We start from the raw sequence: 20,482 nt of genomic DNA, 5'->3' as shown, positions 1-20,482 counted from the left end.
GTGACATGGCCCGCAGGACTACATCCGTTCCTGACTAAGGAGGAAATTGACAAGGAGGGAGTTGACAGTGTGGTTTGCAGGCGCTTGGATACAACAGGACAAAGGGATTTAGGTATCCCTGGACTGCTTATGGTCTTAGCCACAGTTTCTGAACTTGACAGTAACTTTTTATGAACGCGCTGCAGGTGACGTATAAGGGAGGATATTCCTAGGTGGTTAAGTCCTTGCCCCTACATATTACACCTTTACATATGCAACATGTGGCAAGACAGTAGTTGTCTGGATTTGGACTGAAATATTTCCAGACCAAAGAGGTGGAATGTTTGGTCTTCTGCCCAGGCATGGCTATGATGGGCTTTTTCATCTCATGGACAACAACTGTCTCCCCTGGTGCCTGATTTAAACAAACCACATCACCATCAGAATCCTCCTCGTCAACTTCCTCCTCAGCGCCAGCTACACCAATTTCCTCATCCTGTTGTACTTCAGCAGTGACATCTTCAATTTGAATATCAGCAAGTGGACTGTGGGTGCTCCTTCCAGCACTTGCAGAGGGCGTGCAAATCGTGGAAGGAGCCACCTCTTCCCGTCCAGTGTTATGAAGGCATTGCAACCACCGCCACACTTGGACTCTCCTTGGGGATTTGTGATATCTTCTTAGAATTAGAAAGCACAGTTCTTCGCTGTGCTTTTGCCAGCTTAACTCGTTTTATTTTTCTAGCGGGAGGTGGAGGGCTTCCATCATCTTGTGAAGCTGAACCACTAGTCATAAACATAGGGAAGGACCTTAGCTGTTCCTTGCCACTCAGTGTCGTAAATGGCTTATTGGCAAGTTTATGCTTCTCCTCAGACGATTTCAATTTATTTTTTAAGGTCATTTTACTGAACTTTGGCTTTTTGGATATTACATGCCCTCCACTATGACATTGGGCATCGGCCTTGGCAGACGACGTTGATGGCATTTCATCGTCTAGGTCATCACCAGTGGCAGCAGCTTCAGCACTAGGAGGAAGTGGTTCTTGAACTTCCCCTATTTTATCCTCCATTATTTTTATGGAGTGAAAAACCCCTGTAAAAGTTTTTATTTTTATTGAAGGGCAGCAGCCTACACCACAACACATAGGACAGCACCTGTAAACCTGTAAAAAAAAATTTTTTTTTTATTTTGTTATTTTTTGGGAACACTGGGGGTGAAACCCTGAAAGAGACAGCAGCAGAGCACCGCTTCGCACCTACACTGATGACAGGTGTGGCTAACAGGCACACAGAATTTTTTTCTTTTTTGGGAACACTGGGGGTGAACCCCTGAAAGAGGCAGCAGCAGAACACCCCTTCGCACCTACACTGATGAAAGGTGTAGCTAACAGACACACAGAATTGTATTTTTTTTCCACACTCTCTCTGCACACTCCACAATGAAAAATGGCGCCGACGTGGGGACCTTTTATAGAGTCGAAAACTTGCGAGAATCCGACAGCGGGATGATGACGTTTTGCCTCGAATTCAGTTCTGAGCCAGGCGGAAAAACTCGAGCCTGACTTGGTTCCCGGCTCGGATCGGGGGGCTTCGGAAATCCGAACCCGCTCATCCCTAGTCAGAACAGAGGTTCTCAAACTCTGTCCTCAGGACCCAAACAGTGCATGTTTTCCAAGTCTCCTCACAGAATCACAAGTGAAATAATTAGCTCCACCTGTGGATCTTTTAAAATGTGTCAGTGAGTAATGAGTACACCTGTGCACCTGCTGGGTGACCTGGAAAACGTGACCTGTGTGGGGTCCTGAGGACCGAGTTTGAGAACCTCTGGATCAGACAATGGAACAAGTGGTGACTTGTAAGTGCTGCTACAGTACTTAGTTAATTTGACCCTCCTGTATATTTACTAAAGTGCAGGTTTTTACAAGTGGAGATGTTGCCCATAGCAACCAATCAAACTCTACTTATTTATCTAGCACCTTCTAGAAGATAATAGCTAGAATCTGATTGGTTGCCATGGGCAACATCTCCACCCTGACTTATACCCCATTGAGTCTATTAGATCAGGTGCAGCAACATTGTTAGTACCAGCCGCAGGCATGCAAATTGTATGTGTGGTAACAGTAATAGTAATACAGCCATGTAACCTGTGTCTTTCACGTGTCTCAGGTTTTATATTACAGATATAGGTAATATATGACTCAGCAGCTGTTGCAGAATGAAAGGTCTCATACAAAGGTTACCTGTCCCTGTTTTGTATCTCTATGGTTATGGCATTTTTATTAGGTGGCGGCATGTGGTGAGAGGAGTTCTCAGGCGTGAGTGATCATTATCTGCCCCAGGTGGGGGTATTAGCAGCTGATGGGAGGGGTATAAAGGGCTGATCCCTGCACTCCTGTCCTTATGCTGTATGTCCTGCAGGCAGAATGGGGATGTGGGTGAGGTGGAGTTGGCTGCTGGTGGTTGTGCTGGTTTATGGATCAGGATTTGCCGGTGCTGGGGAGCATGTCTTGGTTAGGCGCCAGTCAGACAGTTGGTGGAGGCATTACCAGCCCTCTGTGGGGGGATCTCCTAGAGCGCCTCATGTGGGAGCTGCTCAGCCTGTGTCTGGTCTGGCATCTCCCAGATGGGGTGCTCAGCCTGTGTCAGGATGGGGGTCCCCTGTTAGGTATGATGGGGGGGGCTGCTCAGTCTAGACAGCAGGCACCACCCCAGAGCTCTCCTATCAGTGTGCAGTGTGGTGAGGACACAATGGTGGTGACTGTGATGAGAGACCTGTATGGGAATGGGAAGCTGGTGAAGGCCTCAGATCTGAGCCTAGGACCCCAGTCCTGCAAACCTGGTTCCCAGAACACTGATACCAGTGTGGTCTTTGAGATTGGACTCCAGGAGTGTGGAAATGGATTACAGGTAATGCTGGACTGTGCTTTGTTGGTGTGACATGTTTATTTTGCCCTGTGATAGTATCCCTGTTACCTGGCCATGGAGGAGGCAGCCACTTTGTGGAGTGCTCCAGTATACAGCCTATCCATTCCCTAGCATCTAGTGATGTGACTGAGGCAAGAGACCCTGGCTCCCAATGAAATCACAGGTTATATACTCTGGAAAATCTGCCTGCACCCTAATATGGGCAGGCCTTCAGATGGTGTAGTCACTACAGTCTATGTATATAGCACACTGTGCAGTTACTGGATATATAATCTCGCATTTGGAAAGGTCCTAACCACTCAGTGGCTCCTTCTCTTGGCATATGTATGTTATTACTGACCAGCCCTGAGGCAATGACTTCTCATGCTTGGCTGAGGATTTCATTTTTCTCACTTGCTTGCCCAAATCCCCTGCTAGAATTGTGATGAATTTACACCAAAGAGGCTGTAAATTTTTCCCTACATTCAAGTTGAGTCTCCCATATCCAAATATTCCAAAATATGGAATTATTTTGGCATGACAGACAATGGAATTTTTGATGGTTCAATGTACACAAATTTTATCTAAAGTATTATATAAAATTACCTGCAGGCTGTGTAAAAGGTGTATATAACACTTAAATGCATTCTGTGTATTGGGGCCCCATTCCTAAGATATTTCATTATGATATGCAAATATTCCAAAATACAGAATATTCCATTATCCAAAAAAACCCTGGTCCCAAGCATTTGATATGGGAGACTGTATCTGTATATAATGTGAATTTTTTTTTTTTTTTTTTTTAAATCCTGCATCTTCCAGGCTGTGGTGTGTAACATGATGTGGTTTTATCTGTGTTGGATGGGATTATGCTGTCAGTCGGAACATTCATGGACCTGTTCTCCTATGCAGGGATAAGATAACTCTTGTATATTCTTCTCTTTTCCTTCCCTCTTCTGGAGTTTTTTTTTTTTTTTTTTTTTTTTTTTTAGACCCTATCCCACTGACTCTCATTCACACCTGTTAACTGGCCTTGTCTGGACCCAAACTTTTTCCTTCCAAGTCCCTCCATCTGTCATGGCAAAGCACTTCTGGCCTCTGTTCCTGTAAACAAACAGCTGGGAATGACGTCTTGCAACTTCTGCAGACTGGGTGATAAAGAATTATCTCTGCTTTGTCCCACAGATGACTGCAGACTGGCTGATCTACTCAACTGCCCTGACCTACAGCCCAACATCCCCCAGAGGTGTCCCAATCACTAGAACTAATGCTGCTGTGGTTCCCATCCAGTGTTTCTACCCCCGGTGAGTCTACACCAGTGATGGGTGGCTGCATTCTAGATGAATAGGCCCTAGTTTTTTTTAGCAGGCTAACCATCTGGTTTAGTCTATAGAGGTATCTGGATGACAGGTTCCAAGTAGTAGAAACTGGCTTAAACTAAAAAGATGTAGCAGAAGTTTTGGCATGGGTCCTCTTGCAGGACACGAGTTAAGTTTGGACTGATTTTTCCACTAGGGGTACCTTATCCGAGGGTCTGTAGTCTATGCTCCTGAGATGTGCAGGCGAAGTTGATCCAGTAGTACAGTATAACATGGGGCTTCATTTTTGAAGCCAAAAATGGTCTAAACTTCTTTTTTTTTTTTTTTTTTTTTTTTTTTTTTTTATATTGTCCTAGAGGCCAGACGCATTGTCAGGTGGTACTGGGATGCAAGGTCTACAGTCTCTAGCTACAGTAGATGGGCAGATGGTTGACACATGGATTTTTAGGGTTAGGTACTTGGTGGAGGATTAGACTGTGGAAGGGAAAGGTTAGGCACTGGGGGGGGGGGTTGTTAGGGTGAGGATTAGGGTCAAAATAACATGTTTCAATTTACTGACTGGGATCCACAGCCAGAGATCCTGACCAGGTGTGGATTTGAAGATCTACAGTACTCATACAAAGGTCCTCAAAGCACCTTAACAGTCCAGGTTTTAAAAATATCCATGGCTGAGCACTTATGGCTAAATCAAACTGACTGAAGTGCTATGTGAGGGGTCTATTTGCTAAGCCTTGGATGGAGATAGTGGACTGAGTGAAGTCCCAACAAATCTGCTCCTAGCTGTCCTTTTTTTTTTTTTTTTTTTTTTTTTTTTTTTTCAAACACAGACAGTTAGGAGCTGATTGGCTGGGACTTGACTCTGTTCACTTTATCCTCATCCAAGGCTTAGTAAAAAGACCCGCTAAGTCACCAGTAGCTCAGGCATTGATATCCTTAAAGCCTGGACTGTCGGGGAGCCTTGCTTTTACTCTATGCCATGTACTGGCTACTGTTACCCTCTTGTAGAAAAGGCCACCACAGAGTGGGCTGCATCTTTCCAGGAGAGATAGACCTGTGACTGCACAAGATCTCTTGGCAGCTACTGCTGAGGCTTCTGGAGTATAGTAATCTAGTATGTTGTCTTCAAAGGGGAGAACACCTGTGTACTGACACATGGCTGACTGGTCTTGTAGGACTCAACCATACTCTTCCATTGCAGGAAAGGAATACTGTTATATCTGAGGGTCTGTAATTTGCACTTTCACTATGACCTTCTCGTTAGCCAACATTTGATTGGCTATTCCTTTACAAGGTTCATTTTAACCAGTCTATAGACTGGTTTCTAGGATCTGAGGCTCTAGCCTTAATCTCTAGGATTTAATTAACTTGGAATATGTCTGTTTTAGATTTGCTTAGAGGAGCAGGAAGTAATCATTATCACATAGATTGGATGTTGGCAATTCTGCTTTCATTTGTTTAACACTGGGATACTGTTGGTGGGTTTTCTCTTCTGTAGACATGGTAATGTGAGCAATGAGGCCATCAAACCAACATGGGTTCCGTTCCATTCCACCGCATCCTCAGAAGAAAGGCTGTCCTTCTCCTTGCAGTTGATGACTGGTAAGTGAGGTGGTGGTTATGGTGGTACTGGGTCTAGTTTGGTCTCTAACCCTCTGATTACCTTACAGATGACTGGAGCACCCCCAGACCTTCCTCTGTCTTCCAGCTGGGGGACATGTTCAACATAGAGGCATCTGTGGACACTCAGAACCACATCCCTATGATGCTATTTGTAGATGGATGTGTGGCCACGCTGTCTCCTGATGTCCAGTCTGACCCACACTATGACATCATTGCCTACAATGGGTATGTTATACTAGTGACTGTCCAGCTGCTGTGGTCATGGCTCCACTTTCTGCTAAACCTGTCCTGTTGTGCAGGTGCCTGGTGGATGGTAAGCAAGAAGATTCCTCTTCCACCTTCACATCCCCAAGGACCCAGCTAAGCCAGCTCCGGTTCATGGTTGATGCTTTCCGGTTCACTGGGACAGATGTCTCTCGGGTGAGAATTGGGATTAGATAGGCCTATACCTGATCTATGGTAGATAGTGCTGACAAGTGTTCATGTTCCATCCTATTAGCTGTATACATTAAGGCCTATAGTCTTTCCTGTGTCATAAGTATTATCTCTCTCCCTCCCCAGATCTTTATCACTTGTTCTCTGAGAGCTGCTGCAGCCACTCAGGTCCCTGATCCCATGCACAAGGCCTGTTCCTACATGAAGGTGTCCAGCAGGTGAGTTTGTTCTAATGTAGCTTCTATACATCTTGCACTTACAGCAATCAAGGAATATAAATATTGTGAGGAACTTGTTGCATCAGATTTTATCTGAGGCACAAGTTTTCTTCACTAAACCAAATGCTGACCTATATAAAAAATTAGTTTGTAATTGGAAGTAGCCATTTTGTGAGCTGCCTGTGTTCTCATAAGCTATATTCAGGCCACAAAATGGCTGCGGAATCACACTATCTTAGTGTAGCTATATGCTGTGTTCTCAGTAACTCATCAATCAGACTCTAGGGGCTCTATTTACTACAATCCACATATTGAATGCAGATTGTAGTGTGATATTATTTGACTGAATTCACGTTGCGAATTCAGGCAATATCACAAGGATTTACAACAAATTCCTTGCAGGGACAGGGCTTGTGAGAAAGCTCTGTCCCTGCAAAACCCCTCTGCACACTAGTCATGGCATTTTTGCAAAAAATACAGTGACAAATTGCCCACGCATATGATAGGCTGCTGCACCCCGGTTCTAAGCCCTGCCACCTGCAGATCAGACCCCCCCCCCCCCCTCCCTTAATGGTACTTGCCTGCGTGATCCGGGCCTTCGGTGTTGTCCTCCATGCGGCTGGTCGGGTGATTTCCCATACTGCACTGGGAGCTGATGACCGGGCTGCAATGCAGTATGGGAGAACAGCTGACCGGAGGGGAGACCTCACCGGAGGCTCGATCACCGGTCCCTGGAAGGAAAAAAAATAAATAAATTTAATCGGTTTGTTTAGACCACACAGCTGACTACTGGGACTGACTCCTGGCTCTACTCCAATTGCCCTGTTATAACTATAGGTGATACTAAAATGTGAAAAGGGTGTGAAAACACCCTTTTTCACTTTATTTTAGTAAAGTTAATAAATAAAGCCCTAGGACTCCCACCACCCCTAACTGAGCAGTACGAGACTGTAATGTGCGCTATCTAACTAGCCCGAGGCCTGGTTTGTCTCCTTAGCTGGACGGCTGTGGATGGCCCCAACTCAATCTGCCAATGCTGTGACTCTGGCAACTGTGCTGCTCAGAGCAGGAGCCTGGGACCCGTCCACGGGGGACCCAGAGGAATTGGCAAAAGAGAAGTTGCAGATGGTGAGTTCTGTACCTGATTCTTACATTGGAAATGGCTGCCTATGCCGGGTTATTTACACGAAGCATGGTAACTTTATCTCTGATTAGAGGGATTGAGGTTTAAATAATGGTCCACACTAGTGGGTGGACAAGAGTGTGGTTGCTTATGTTCCAACACTTGGATTCCACCAGTAAGTGTCTGCTCAGCATCTTGAACATTATTTGGGGAGATTAAGTTGCAGCTTCATATATCTTACCAGATGCTGGTCTGATTACTGTTCAGGTTCCTCTAGGATCCAATCTTCTAGCTAGAACTGTTTGGAGACTATTCCAGAGTCTGCGTTGCTGTTAATCTGATTTGCTTTTCATTTGGTCTTAACACTGTACAAGTAAGGCAATGGGCGCCCCCCCCCAGGCTAGGCACTTTCTGGGCTTGGGTGTCACTTACAGAAGATGGTATTCTCTCCTGCAGGCCCATCTACAGAAGAACATGGATCAGCGACTTTGGGTCCTCTGCTGGTGGTTGGAGCAGAACGTGTCCAGGCTTCCAGAACAGTGGCAGAGTCCGGGAACCTAGAGCAGTGGGTGCTGGTGGCCATTGTGTCTGTCAGTCTGGTTGTGTTACTTGGCTTTTTTGCTCTGACTGTAAAACGCATTGTGAAGAGACATGCTCGTGTACAGGCTCCAGGGAAATAAAATGCTTCACCAAGTCTTAATTCTTGTGTAATATTGTATGATGGGTTCAAACAAAACAAAAATGGTTTTATTGTCCTAGTACTGGCTTCATATAATCGCTGCTGTCAATGTTGGCTTAGATACAGCATAGACCCAAAACTTCAACAATGATCAAGGTTTTAGTCAGTGCGTTAGCTCTGGAGTCTGTGCTGTCTTCTGACCACACCATTCACCTGTAGGCAAGCACTGTCCAATTTAAAACTAAGTTGGTGGCATGGGTCTAGTGCTGGCTTTGTATAATCCCTGTAGGCAGTGCAAAATCTGCAACAATATCCAGTAACTGGTGTGAATGCAGCAGTGACCAAACACTTACACAATTATCAGTGTTATAGCCAGCAGAACACAGCGGTGCTTGTACATTGTCCATTGGGCCAACAGTGGTTCTGTCCTTTGCAATCTTTTTAACTTGGACACTTGCATGTATAGATGGTGTCCCCAGCATGTTTTTCTAAAAACCATTGCAGGCATACAATTGGTAAGGTGCTGGTGCTAGCTGCAACATTCAAGACGACAATAAGTGTTATATATTTAGCAGAGTGGTTCTTAACTGACCTAGTGGGTAATGTTTCAGGCTTTCTGCCTGTGGGATGACTGACTTGGCAACATGGCTTTAACTTGCATGTGCATCATTAAAGAAACTAACCCATGACTGGTTAGTGGTACCTGGGGACTGGAGATGAGTATTGGCAGAGGTGTGTGTGATGGAGGTCAGTCCATGCAATTAACTTAAAAAGGGGATGCAGTTTAAACAAAGCTATTGCGGCCAGTACACAGTGCAGTAATAGGTCCTGCCAGGAATACATTAGTGCAGGTGGTGTGCGGTACCTGGAGCACACACCTGTACATACACTCAGTGCAGTGTAATGTAATCTGTGACAGTGGTAATACACGGGCTCTATTGTGTCTGTGCAGTATCTCCCTCAAGGAGACACACAGGGGCAGGTCCTTGTCTCATGGAGGGCAGAGGAGAAAGATCCGATGTGCTTTGGGTTCGAAGGGACAGACTCCTGGGTACCCTGGAGCAGAGGAGATGGCACTGAGTGTTCTCTAACACTGAGAACCACTCATAGCTCTATGTAATACTGGGCTCGACACATTTTTGTAAAATCTAGGAGCCAGACCATCGGCTATTACCAAAATATATGAAAGCTTGTATAGACACCACACATGCCCTTTCAGTGCTTCTCAACCGCCTCCCCCACCCCATACAATCAAATCACCACACATGCCTCTTTGATGGTAATCCGATTCTGCAACATGCCCATACCAGCCCCTTGTAAAAGTGCCCCCAGTAGTAAGCCCCATGTAATAGTGTTGCACAAACAGAAGGTAAGAATACTTACCTTTAAAACCCGATCCTGCTGCTGTCCGCTGCTCTTCGGAACTATGGGAGAGACTTCATGACATCTCTCCCATAGTGCCCGTGGGGTGTGCTTGACGCCGGAGTTCAGGTGTGAGCTCCGGCTGCAGGGAGCCGGTCACCTGCTGGTAAAATTTCAGCAGGCGCCCGGCAAATGAGGCATCCCTGCGGCGGGGGGACACCCTTGGAAAACTCACTTGCCAGGACTATAATCTTAGTCGCCATGGCATCTGTGACTTGTTGAGCCCTGATTTAATATACTGCAATCAGGCTAAATTGGAAGAGTGTGTGTGTATATTAGTGGTGAGCGGGTTCGGATTTCTGAAATCAAGCGCTCCACCCCCCCCCCCCCCCCCCCCAATCCGAGTCAGGCTCGCTTTTTAACGCCTGACTCTGATTTGAAATTGAGGCAAAACTTCTTCATCCCGCCTTCCGGATCTCGCGGGTTTTGGATTCTATAAAAGGTCGGCTCACTCTGGCTGTGGACAGTGAAGAGGGAGGGTGGGAGCTAGGGCTGGCTGGGCTCTGTTGTGCTGCTGTCATAGGGGCTGGCTGGACTGTGTTGTGCAGTGTCCCATAAAGGCTGTAGGCCTAGAGGGGTGCTGTAGTGTTGTCCAGGGGGTGATCTGTGCATCAGGGGTGCTTCCCCAAAGTGCGCTCCAACAAAAATAAAATCTTTTTCTCCTGTTTGTGAATTGTGTGCGCAGTAGCCGCACATGCATCAACAAAGTAGCGCCAAGCGTGTGCCTGTGTAATAAGTAAAGGGCCAGCTGGCTTGTCCGTTAAAGGGTGCTGTAACCCCCCAAAGTGCACTCCAAACAAAATAAATATTTTTTTATGTCTGTTTGAATTGTGTGCACTGTGGCTGCACGTGCATCAACAAAGGAGCAGCGCCAAGCGTGCGCCTGTGTCCCATAAGTAAAGGGCCAGCTGGCTCATCTCATAAAGGGTGGTGTAAGCCCACAAAGTGCGCTCCAACAAAAATAAAATCTTTTTTTTGTGTGATGTGTGCGCAGTAGCCGCACCTGCATCCTCAAAGCAGCAGCACCAAGTGTGCGTCTGTCAAAAGGTAGTGTAACCCACAAAGTGCACTAGTCTCCAACAATAATAAAAAAATATTATCTGTTTGTGTGCGCCTTAGCCGCACGTATATATCAATATAACATAAATGGAGGACCAAACTTTCTCCGATAAAAATAAAATAGGGAAAGACCAAGAACCACTTCCTTAGTGCTGAAGCTGCTGCCACTAGTCATGACATAGATGATAACATGCCATCAACGTCATCTGCCAAGGCCGATGCCCAATGTCACAGTAGAGGGCATATACAATCCCAAAGTTCAGGAAAATGACCTTAAAAAGAAAATTAAATCATCTGAGGAGAAACGTAAACTTGCCAATATGCCATTTACGACACTGAGTGGCAAGGAACGGCTAAAGTCTTTCCCTATGTTCATGACTAGTGGTTCAGATTCACATGACGATGGAAGCCCTCACCCTGCTAAAAAAAAAAATCAAATGAGTTAAGCTGGCAAAAGCACAGCGAAGAACTGTGCGTTCTAAGAAGATATCACAAATCCCCGAGGAGAGTCCAAGTGTGGTGGTGGTTGCGATGCCTCACCTTCCCAGCACTGGACGGGAAGAGGTGGCTCTTTCCACCATTTGCACGCCCTCTGCAAGTGCTGAAAGGAGCACCCACAGTCCACTTGCTGATATGCAAATTGAAGATGTCACTGCTGAAGTACAACAGGATGAGGATACTGGTGTAGCTGGCGCTGAGGAGGAAGTTGGCGAGGTGGATTCTGATGGTGATGTGGTTTGTTTAAATCAGGCTCCGGGGGAGATCGTTGTTGTCCGTGGGATGAAAATGCCCATCACGGTCATACCTGGGCAGAAGACCAAACATTCCACCTCTTTGGTCTGGAAATATTTCTATCCAAATCCGGACAACAACTGTCTTGCCATATGTACCATATGTAAAGGTGAAATAAGTAGGGGTAGGGACGTTAACCACCTAGGAACATCTTCCCTTATACGTCACCTGCAGCGCGTTCATAAAAAGTTACTGTCAAGTTAAGAAGCTTTGGTTAAGACCGTAAGCAGTCCAGGGCCACCTAAATCCCTTCATCCTGTTGTATCCAAGCGCCTGCAAACCACACCGCCAACTCCCTCCTCGTCAATTTCCTCCTTAGTCAGGATCGGAAGTAGTCCTGCAGGCCATGTCACTGGCATGACTGACTCTCTTATCCGGGATTCCTCCGGAGGATCCTGCATTGCTACGCCTACTGCTGCCGCTGCTGCTGTTGCTGCTGGGAGTCGTTCATCATCCCAGAGAGGAAGTAGGAACGCCACTACTTTTACTAAACAATTGACCCTCCAACAGTCCTTAGCGAGGAGGATGAAGTACGACAGCAGTCATCCTGAAGCAAAACGTATAACTGAGACCTTGACTGCTATGACGGTGTTAGACGTGCGTCCGGTATCCACCATTAGTGCAGTGGGATTTAGACAATTGATGGAGGTAGTGTGTCCCCGGTTCCAAATCCCATCTAGATTCCACTTCACTAGGCAGGCGATACCGAGACTGTACAGAAACATCAGAAAAAGTGTCCTGAAAAATGCATTTGTACCCAATGTCCACTTAACCACGGATATGTGGACAAGTGGAACAGGGCAGACTAAGGACTATATGACTGTGATAGCCCACTGGGTAGATGTATCACCTTATGCAGCAACAACAGCAGCGTCACCAGTAGCAGCATCTCAGAAACACCATCTCGTTCCAAGGCATGCTACTCTGTGTATCACCAGTTTTAGTAAGAGGCACACCGCCGACAACCTCTTAGAGAAACTGAGGGAAATCATCGCCCAGTGGCTTACCCCACTTAGACTCTCCTGGGGATTTGTGATATCTGACAACGCCACCAATATTGTGCGGACATTACATCTTGGCAAATTCCAGCACGTCCCATGTTTTGCTCACACAATAAATTTGGTGGTGCAGAAATTTCTGAAAAGTGACAGGGGCGTGCAAGAGACGCTTTGGGTGGCCCGAAAAATTTCTGGCCACTTTTGCCATTCAGCGACTGCGTGCCGAAGACTGGAGCGCCAGCAAACACTCTTAAACCTGCCCCGCCATCACTTGAAGCAAGATGTTGTGACGTGGTGGAACTCAACCCTCTATATGCTTCAGAGGATGGAGGAGCAGCAAAAGGCCATTCAAGCCTATGTCCACCTATGACATAGGCAAAGCAGGGGGTATGCACCTGACTCAAGTGCAGTGGAGAATGATTTCTGTGTTGTGGTTTTCCAGCCCTTCGAACTTGCCACACGTGAAGTCAGTTCAGACACTGCCAGCTTGAGTCAGGTCATTCCCCTCATCAGGCTTTTGCAGAAGCAGCTGGAGAAAGTGAAGGAGGAGCTAAGACAGAGCGATTCCGCTCGGCATGTGGGACTTGTGGATGAAGCCCTTCATTCACTTTGTCAGGATTCCAGGGTGGTCAATCTGTTGAAATCAGACCACTACATTTTGGCACCGTGCTCGATCCTAGTTTTAAAGCCTATGTGGTGTCTCTCTTTCTGGCCGACACAAGCCTGCAGAGGTGCAAAGATCTGCTGGTGAAAACACTGTCAGCTGAAGCGGAAAGTGACACGTCAACACCTTCTTCTTCATTTTCTCCCGCAACTGGGGCTGCCAGGAAAAAACTTAGGTATCCTAAGCAACCCGCTGGCGGTGATGCAGGGCAGGCAGGACCAAGTTTGGACATCTGGTCGGGACTGAAGGACCTGGCAACAATTTCTGACATGTCTACTGTCACTGCATATGATACTGTCACCATTGACAGAATGGTGGAGGATTACATCGGTGACAGCATACAAGTAGGCATGTCAGACAGTCCATACCTGTACTGGCAGGAAAAAGAGGCAATTTGGAGGCCCCTGCACAAACTGGCTCTATTTTACCTGAGTTGCCCCCCCCTCCAGTGTGTACTCCGAAAGAGTGTTTAGTGCAGCCAGGAACCTTGTCAGCGAAAGGCGTAGGAGGTTGCTTCCACAAAATGTGGAGAAGATGATGTTCATAAAAATGAATTATCAACTCTTCCAGGGAGACCAGCCTCCAAAACGTACAGAGGGACCTGTGGTGGTGGATTCCAGCGGGGATGAATTAATACTCTGTGAGGATGAGGATGTACACAACACTGAAGAGGGTGAGGAATCGGTGGATGAGGAGGATGAGGACGACATCTTGCCTCTGTAGAGCCAGTTTGTGCAGGGACAGATTAATTGCCAGCTTGTTTTGTGGGGGCCAAAACGAACCAATCATTTCAGCCACAGTCGTGTGGCAGGCCCTGGCGCTGAAATGTTTGGTTTGTTAAAGTGTGCATGTCCTGTTTATACAACATAAGGGTGGGTGGGAGGGCCCAATGACAATTCCATCTTGCACCTCTTTTTTTTCTTTGCATTATGTACTGTTTGGGGCCTAGTTTTTCAAACTGCCATCCTGTCTGCCACTGCAGTTTCACTCCTAGATGGGCCACGTGTTTGTGCCGCCCACTCGTGTCGCTTAGCATAGTCATCCAGCTACCTCGGTGCAACCTTTTGGACATAAAAACACTAGTGTGAGGTGTGAGGTGTTCAGAATAGACTGGAAATGAGTGGAAATTAAGGTTATTGAGGTTAATAATAGCAAAGGAGCAGAAAAACCCACAAATTCTGTAGGGGTGAGCGGGTTCGGATTTCTGAAATCCGAACCCCCCCGAGCCCCCCCGATCCGAGTCCGATCCGAGTCAGGCTCGACTTTTCCCGCCAGACTCGGATCTGAAATCGAGGCAAAACGTCATCATCCCGCCTTCCGAGTCTCGCGGGTTTTGGATCCTATATAAGGTACCCGCGTCGGCGCCATTTTCTCACTCGGCTGTGGACAGTGAAGAGGGAGGGTGGGAGTTAGGGCTGTGTAGTGTAGTGTAGTGTAGTGTAGTGCTGCTGTTGTCCACTACTTCAAAGTCCATAGGGGCTGGCTGTGTTGTGCTGTGCTGCTGTTGTTAATAGGGGCTGTGTCCACTACTTCAAAGTCCATAGGGGCTGGCTGGACTGTGTTGTGCAGTCAGTTCTCCATAGGGGCTGTGTCCACTCCAAAGTCCTGTGCAGTGTCCCAGTCCTAAAGGGGTGCTGTAGTGTTGTCCAGGGGGTGCTCTGTCCATCAGGGGTGCTCCCCCCAAGTGCTAAAAAAATAATATATTTTCTGTGTTTGTGAATTGTGTGCGCAGTAGCCGCACGTGCATCAACAAAGTAGTGCCAAGCGTGCGCCTGTGTCATAAGTAAAGGGCCGGCTGGCTTGACCGTTAAAGGGTGCTGTAACCCCCAAAGTACACTCCAGTCCAAACCAAAAAAAAAATTATTTTCTGTGTTTGTGAATTGTGTGCGCAGTAGCCGCACGTGCATCAACAAAGTAGTGCCAAGAGTGCGCCTGTGTCATAAGTAAAGGGCCGGCTGGCTTGACCGTTAAAGGGTGCTGTAACCCCCGAAAGTACACTCCAGTCCAAACCAAAAAAAAATTATTTTCTGTGTTTGTGAATTGTGTGCGCAGTAGCCGCACGTGCATCAACAAAGTAGTGCCAAGCGTGCGCCTGTGTCATAAGTAAAGGGCCGGCTGGCTTGACCGTTAAGGGTGCTGTAACCCCCGAAAGTACACTCCAGTCCAAACCAAAAAAAAAATTATTTTCTGTGTTTGTGAATTGTGTGCGCAGTAGCCGCACGTGCATCAACAAAGTAGTGCCAAGCGTGCGCCTGTGTCATAAGTAAAGGGCCGGCTGGCTTGACCGTTAAGGGTGCTGTAACCCCCGAAAGTACACTCCAGTCCAAACCAAAAAAAAAAATATTTTCTGTGTTTGTGAATTGTGTGCGCAGTAGCCGCACGTGCATCAACAAAGTAGTGCCAAGCGTGCGCCTGTGTCATAAGTAAAGGGCCGGCTGGCTTGACCATTAAAGGGTGCTGTAACCCCCAAAGTACACTCCAGTCCAAACCAAAAAAAAAATTATTTTCTGTGTTTGTGAATTGTGTGCGCAGTAGCCGCACGTGCATCAACAAAGTAGTGCCAAGCGTGCGCCTGTGTCATAAGTAAAGGGCCGGCTGGCTTGACCGTTAAAGGGTGCTGTAACCCCCGAAAGTACACTCCAGTCCAAACCAAAAAAAAATTATTTTCTGTGTTTGTGAATTGTGTGCGCAGTAGCCGCACGTGCATCAACAAAGTAGTGCCAAGAGTGCGCCTGTGTCATAAGGGCCGGCTGGCTTGACCGTTAAAGGGTGCTGTAACCCCCAAAGTACACTCCAGTCCAAACCAAAAAAAAAATTATTTTCTGTGTTTAGCCGCACGTATATATCAAATCGATATAACATAAATGGAGGACCAAACTTTCTCCGATAAAAATAAAATAGAGAAAGATCAAGAACCACTTCCTCCTAGTGCTGAAGCTGCTGCCACTAGTCATGACATAGACGATAACATGCCATCAACGTCGTCTGCCAAGGCCGATGCCCAATGTCATAGTAGAGGGCACATACAATCCCAAATGGCAAAGTTCAGGAAAATGACCTTGAAAAAGACATTTAAATCAGCTGAAGAGAAACGTAAACTTGCCAATATGCCATTTACGACACGGAGTGGCAAGGAACGGCTAAGGTCGATCCCTAGTATGTTCATGACTAGTGGTTCAGCTTCACATGACGATGGAAGCCCTCCTCCCACTAAAAAAATCAAAAGAGTTAAGCTGGCAAAAGCACAGCGAAGAACTGTGCTTTCTAAGAAGATATCACAAATCCCCAAGGAGAGTCCAAGTGTGGTGGTGGTTGCGATGCCTGACCTTCCCAGCACTGGACGGGAAGAGGTGGCTCTTTCCACCATTTGCACGCCCCCTGCAAGTGCTGAAAGGAGCACCCACAGTCCACTTGCTGATATGCAAATTGAAGATGTCACTGTTGAAGTACAACAGGATGAGGATACTGGTGTAGCTGGCGCTGAGGAGGAAGTTGGCGAGGAGGATTCTGATGGTGATGTGGTTTGTTTAAATCAGGCTTCGGGGGAGACAGTTGTTGTCCGTGGGATGAAAAAGCCCATCACGGTCATGCCTGGGCAGAAGACCAAACATTCCACCTCTTTGGTCTGGCAATGTTTCTATCCAAATCCGGACAACAACTGTCTTGCCATATGTACCATATGTAAAGGTGAAATAAGTAGGGGTAGGGACGTCAACCACCTAGGAACATCCTCCCTTATACGGCACCTGCAGCGCGTTCATAAAAAGTTACTGTCAAGTTCAGAAACTTTGGCTAAGACCGTAAGCAGTCCAGGGACACCTAAATCCCGTTGTCCTGTTGTATCCAAGCGCCTGCAAACCACACCGTCAACTCCCTCCTCGTCAATTTCCTCCTTAGTCAGGATCGGAAGTAGTCCTGCAGGCCATGTCACTGGCATGACTGACTCTCCTATCCGGGATTCCTCTGGAGGATCCTGCATTGCTACGCCTACTGCTGCCGCTGCTGCTGTTGCTGCTGCTGGGAGTCGTTCATCATCCCAGAGAGGAAGTAGGAACACCACTACTTTTACTAAACAATTGACCCTCCAACAGTCCTTAGCGAGGAGGATGAAGTACGACAGCAGTCATCCTGAAGCAAAACGTATAACTGAGGCCTTGACTGCTATGTTGGTGTTAGACGTGCATCCGGTATCCGCCATTAGTGCAGTGGGATTTAGACAATTGATGGAGGTAGTGTGTCCCCGGTTCCAAATCCCGTCTAGATTCCACTTCACTAGGCAGGCGATACCGAGACTGTACAGAAACGTCAGAAAAAGTGTCCTCAGTGTCCTGAAAAATGCCGTTGTACACAATGTCCACTTAACCACGGACATGTGGACAAGTGGAACAGGGCAGACTAAGGACTATATGACTGTGACAGCCCACTGGGTAGATGTATCACCTTACGCAGCAACAGCAGCAGCGTCACCAGTAGCAGCATCTCAGAAACGCCAGCTCGTTACAAGGCAGGCTACGCTGTGTATCACCGGTTTCAGTAAGAGGCACACCGCCGACAACCTCTTAGAGAAACTGAGGGAAATCATCGCCCAGTGGCTTACCCCACTTAGACTCTCCTGGGGATTTGTGATATCTGACAACGCCACCAATATTGTGCGGGCATTACATCTGGGCAAATTCCAGCACGTCCCATGTTTTGCTCACACAATAAACTTGGTGGTGCAGAATTTTCTGAAAAGCGACAGGGGCGTGCAGGAGACGCTTTGGGTGGCCCGAAAAATTTCTGGCCACTTTCGCCATTCAGCGACTGCGTGCCGAAGACTGGAGCGCCAGCAAACACTCTTGAACCTGCCCCGCCATCACCTGAAGCAAGAGGTTGTGACGCGGTGGAACTCAACCCTCTATATGCTTCAGAGGATGGAGGAGCAGCAAAAGGCCATACAAGCCTATACATCCACCTATGACATAGGCAAAGGAGGGGGTATGCACCTGACTCAAGCGCAGTGGAGAATGATTTCCGTGTTGTGCAAGGTTCTCCAGCCCTTCGAACTTGCCACACGTGAAGTCAGTTCAGACACAGCCAGCTTGAGTCAGGTCATTCCCCTCATCAGGCTTTTGCAGAAGCAGCTGGAGAAAGTGAAGGAGGAGCTAAGACGGAGCGATTCCGCTCGGCATGTGGGACTTGTGGATGAAGCCCTTCATTCGCTTTGCCAGGATTCCAGGGTGGTCAATCTGTTGAAATCAGACCACTACATTTTGGCCACCGTGCTTGATCCTAGGTTTAAAGCCTATGTGGTGTCTCTCTTTCCGGCCGACACAAGCCTGCAGAGGTGCAAAGACCTGCTGGTGAACACACTGTCAGCTGAAGCGGAACGTGACACGTCAACGGCTCCTTCTTCATTTTCTCCCGCAACTGGGGCTGCCAGGAAAAAACTTAGGTATCCTAAGCAACCCGCTGGCGGTGATGCAGGGCAGACAGGACCAAGTTTGGACATCTGGTCCGGACTGAAGGACCTGGCAACAATTTCTGACATGTCTACTGTCACTGCATATGATACTGTCACCATTGACAGAATGGTGGAGGATTACATCGGTGACAGCATCCAAGTAGGCATGTCAGACAGTCCATACCTGTACTGGCAGGAAAAAGAGGCAATTTGGAGGCCCCTGTACAAGCTGGCTCTATTTTACCTGAGTTGCCCCCCCTCCAGTGTGTACTCCGAAAGAGTGTTTAGTGCAGCCGGGAACCTTGTCAGCGAAAGGCGTAGGAGGTTGCTTCCACAGAATGTGGAGAAGATGATGTTCATCAAAATGAATTATCAGCTCTTCCAGGGAGACCAGCCTCCAGAAGGTACAGAGGGACCTGTGGTGGTGGATTCAAGTGGGGACGAGTTAATACTTTGTGAGGATGAGGATGTACACACTGAAGAGGGTGAGGAATCGGTGGATGAGGAGGATGAGGATGACATCTTGCCTCCGTAGAGCCAGTTTGTGCAGGGACACATTAATTGCCAGCTTGTTTTGTGGGGGCCCAAACGAACCAATCATTTCAGCCACAGTTGTGTGGCAGACCCTGGCGCTGAAATGATTGATTTGTTAAAGTGTGCATGTCCTGTTTATACAACATAAGGGTGGGTGGGAGGGCCCAAGGACAATTCCATCTTGCACTTCTTTTTTTTCTTTGCATTATGTACAGTTTGGGGCCTAGTTTTTCTAACTGCCATCCTGTCTGCCACTGCAGTGTCACTCCTAGATGGGTCACGTGTTTGTGCCGCCCACTCGTGTCGCTTAGCATAGTCATCCAGCTACCTCGGTGCAACCTTTTGGACATGAAAACACTATTGTGAGGTGTGAGGTGTTCAGAATAGACTGGAAATGAGTGGAAATTAAGGTTATTGAGGTTAATAATAGCATAGGAGCAGAGAAACCAACAAATTCTGTGATTTTAGCTGTTTTTATGCTTTTTAAAAAAAAAATACAGATCCAAAACACAAAACCCAGAACCCAAAACACGGAAGGGTGGTTTTGTCAAAACCAATCCAGATCCAAAACACGAAGAAAGATCCAGATCCAAAACCAAAACACAAAACACGAAAAGTGGCCGGTGCACACCCCTAAAATTCTGTGATTTTAGCTGTTTTTATGCTTTTTCAAAAAAATACAGATCCAAAACACAAAACCCAGAACCCAAAACACGGAAGGGTGGTTTTGGCAAAACCAATCAAGATCCAAACACGAAGAAAGATCCAAATCCAAAATCAAAACACGAAAAGTGGCCGGTGCACACCCTTAGTGTGTATATATATATATATTATATATATACACACACAAACACACACACACACATTCTCTCTAAAAAAAACTGTTTAGCTGCCTATTTTATACAGTTCTAAATAGAGATGTGTGCTGACCCCAATTTTTTTGGATCTGTATCTCCCCTGGTTTTGGATCTCTTTCCTTGGTGGTCTTGGATTTATATTTTTTCCCAAAAAATGACAAACAGCTAAAACCACATAATTTGGGCCTATTTTTGTTCCTACAGTGTTATTAACCTTAATCATTTTCAGGCATTTCTCACCACCTCACAATATTAATTTCACTATTTTTCACCAATATAGGCCAAAGGCTGCAGTGAGCTGGCTGGCTAAAGTAAGCAACAGAGCAGCAGCACAAACGCACGGCACAAAAAAATATAGGTCATCTATGAAACATTGCCACACAGCAGTGGCAGACAGGATGGCAGTTTAATGAACTATAATAATGTCAGTCGGCAATGT

At 46.9% G+C, this 20,482-nt stretch overlaps 1 protein-coding gene across 1 annotated transcript; it reads left to right on the top strand.

The window, feature by feature from the left end:
* The first annotated feature begins 2,384 nt into the window (after positions 1-2,384).
* On the top strand, positions 2,385-8,295 carry LOC148473758 (zona pellucida sperm-binding protein 3-like). The gene is made up of 8 exons (XM_088459543.1): positions 2,385-2,883; positions 4,066-4,184; positions 5,695-5,798; positions 5,867-6,044; positions 6,119-6,239; positions 6,381-6,472; positions 7,470-7,600; positions 8,052-8,295. Exons 1-8 carry the CDS (start codon positions 2,449-2,451, stop codon positions 8,273-8,275), a joined length of 1,404 nt encoding a protein of 467 aa, XP_088315669.1. The 5' UTR covers positions 2,385-2,448; the 3' UTR covers positions 8,276-8,295.
* The last annotated feature ends 12,187 nt before the right edge of the window (positions 8,296-20,482 follow it).

Source organism: Taudactylus pleione, unplaced genomic scaffold (assembly GCF_031769625.1).
Source record: "Taudactylus pleione unplaced genomic scaffold, aTauple2 ptg000913l, whole genome shotgun sequence".
In the NCBI taxonomy this organism is placed as follows: domain Eukaryota; kingdom Metazoa; phylum Chordata; class Amphibia; order Anura; family Myobatrachidae; genus Taudactylus; species Taudactylus pleione.
The sequence above is the reverse complement of the archived record's forward strand: the minus strand, read 5'-3'. Positions and strand labels throughout refer to the sequence as shown.

Coding starts and splice junctions, on each gene's coding strand:
- LOC148473758 (XM_088459543.1), top strand. CDS start 2,449: ATGGATCAGGATTTGCCGGTGCTGGGGAGCATGTCTTGGTTAGGCGCC. Junction 2,884..4,065: donor AGTGTGGAAATGGATTACAG/GTAATGCTGGAC, acceptor TTTGTCCCACAG/ATGACTGCAGACTGGCTGAT. Junction 4,185..5,694: donor ATCCAGTGTTTCTACCCCCG/GTGAGTCTACAC, acceptor TCTCTTCTGTAG/ACATGGTAATGTGAGCAATG.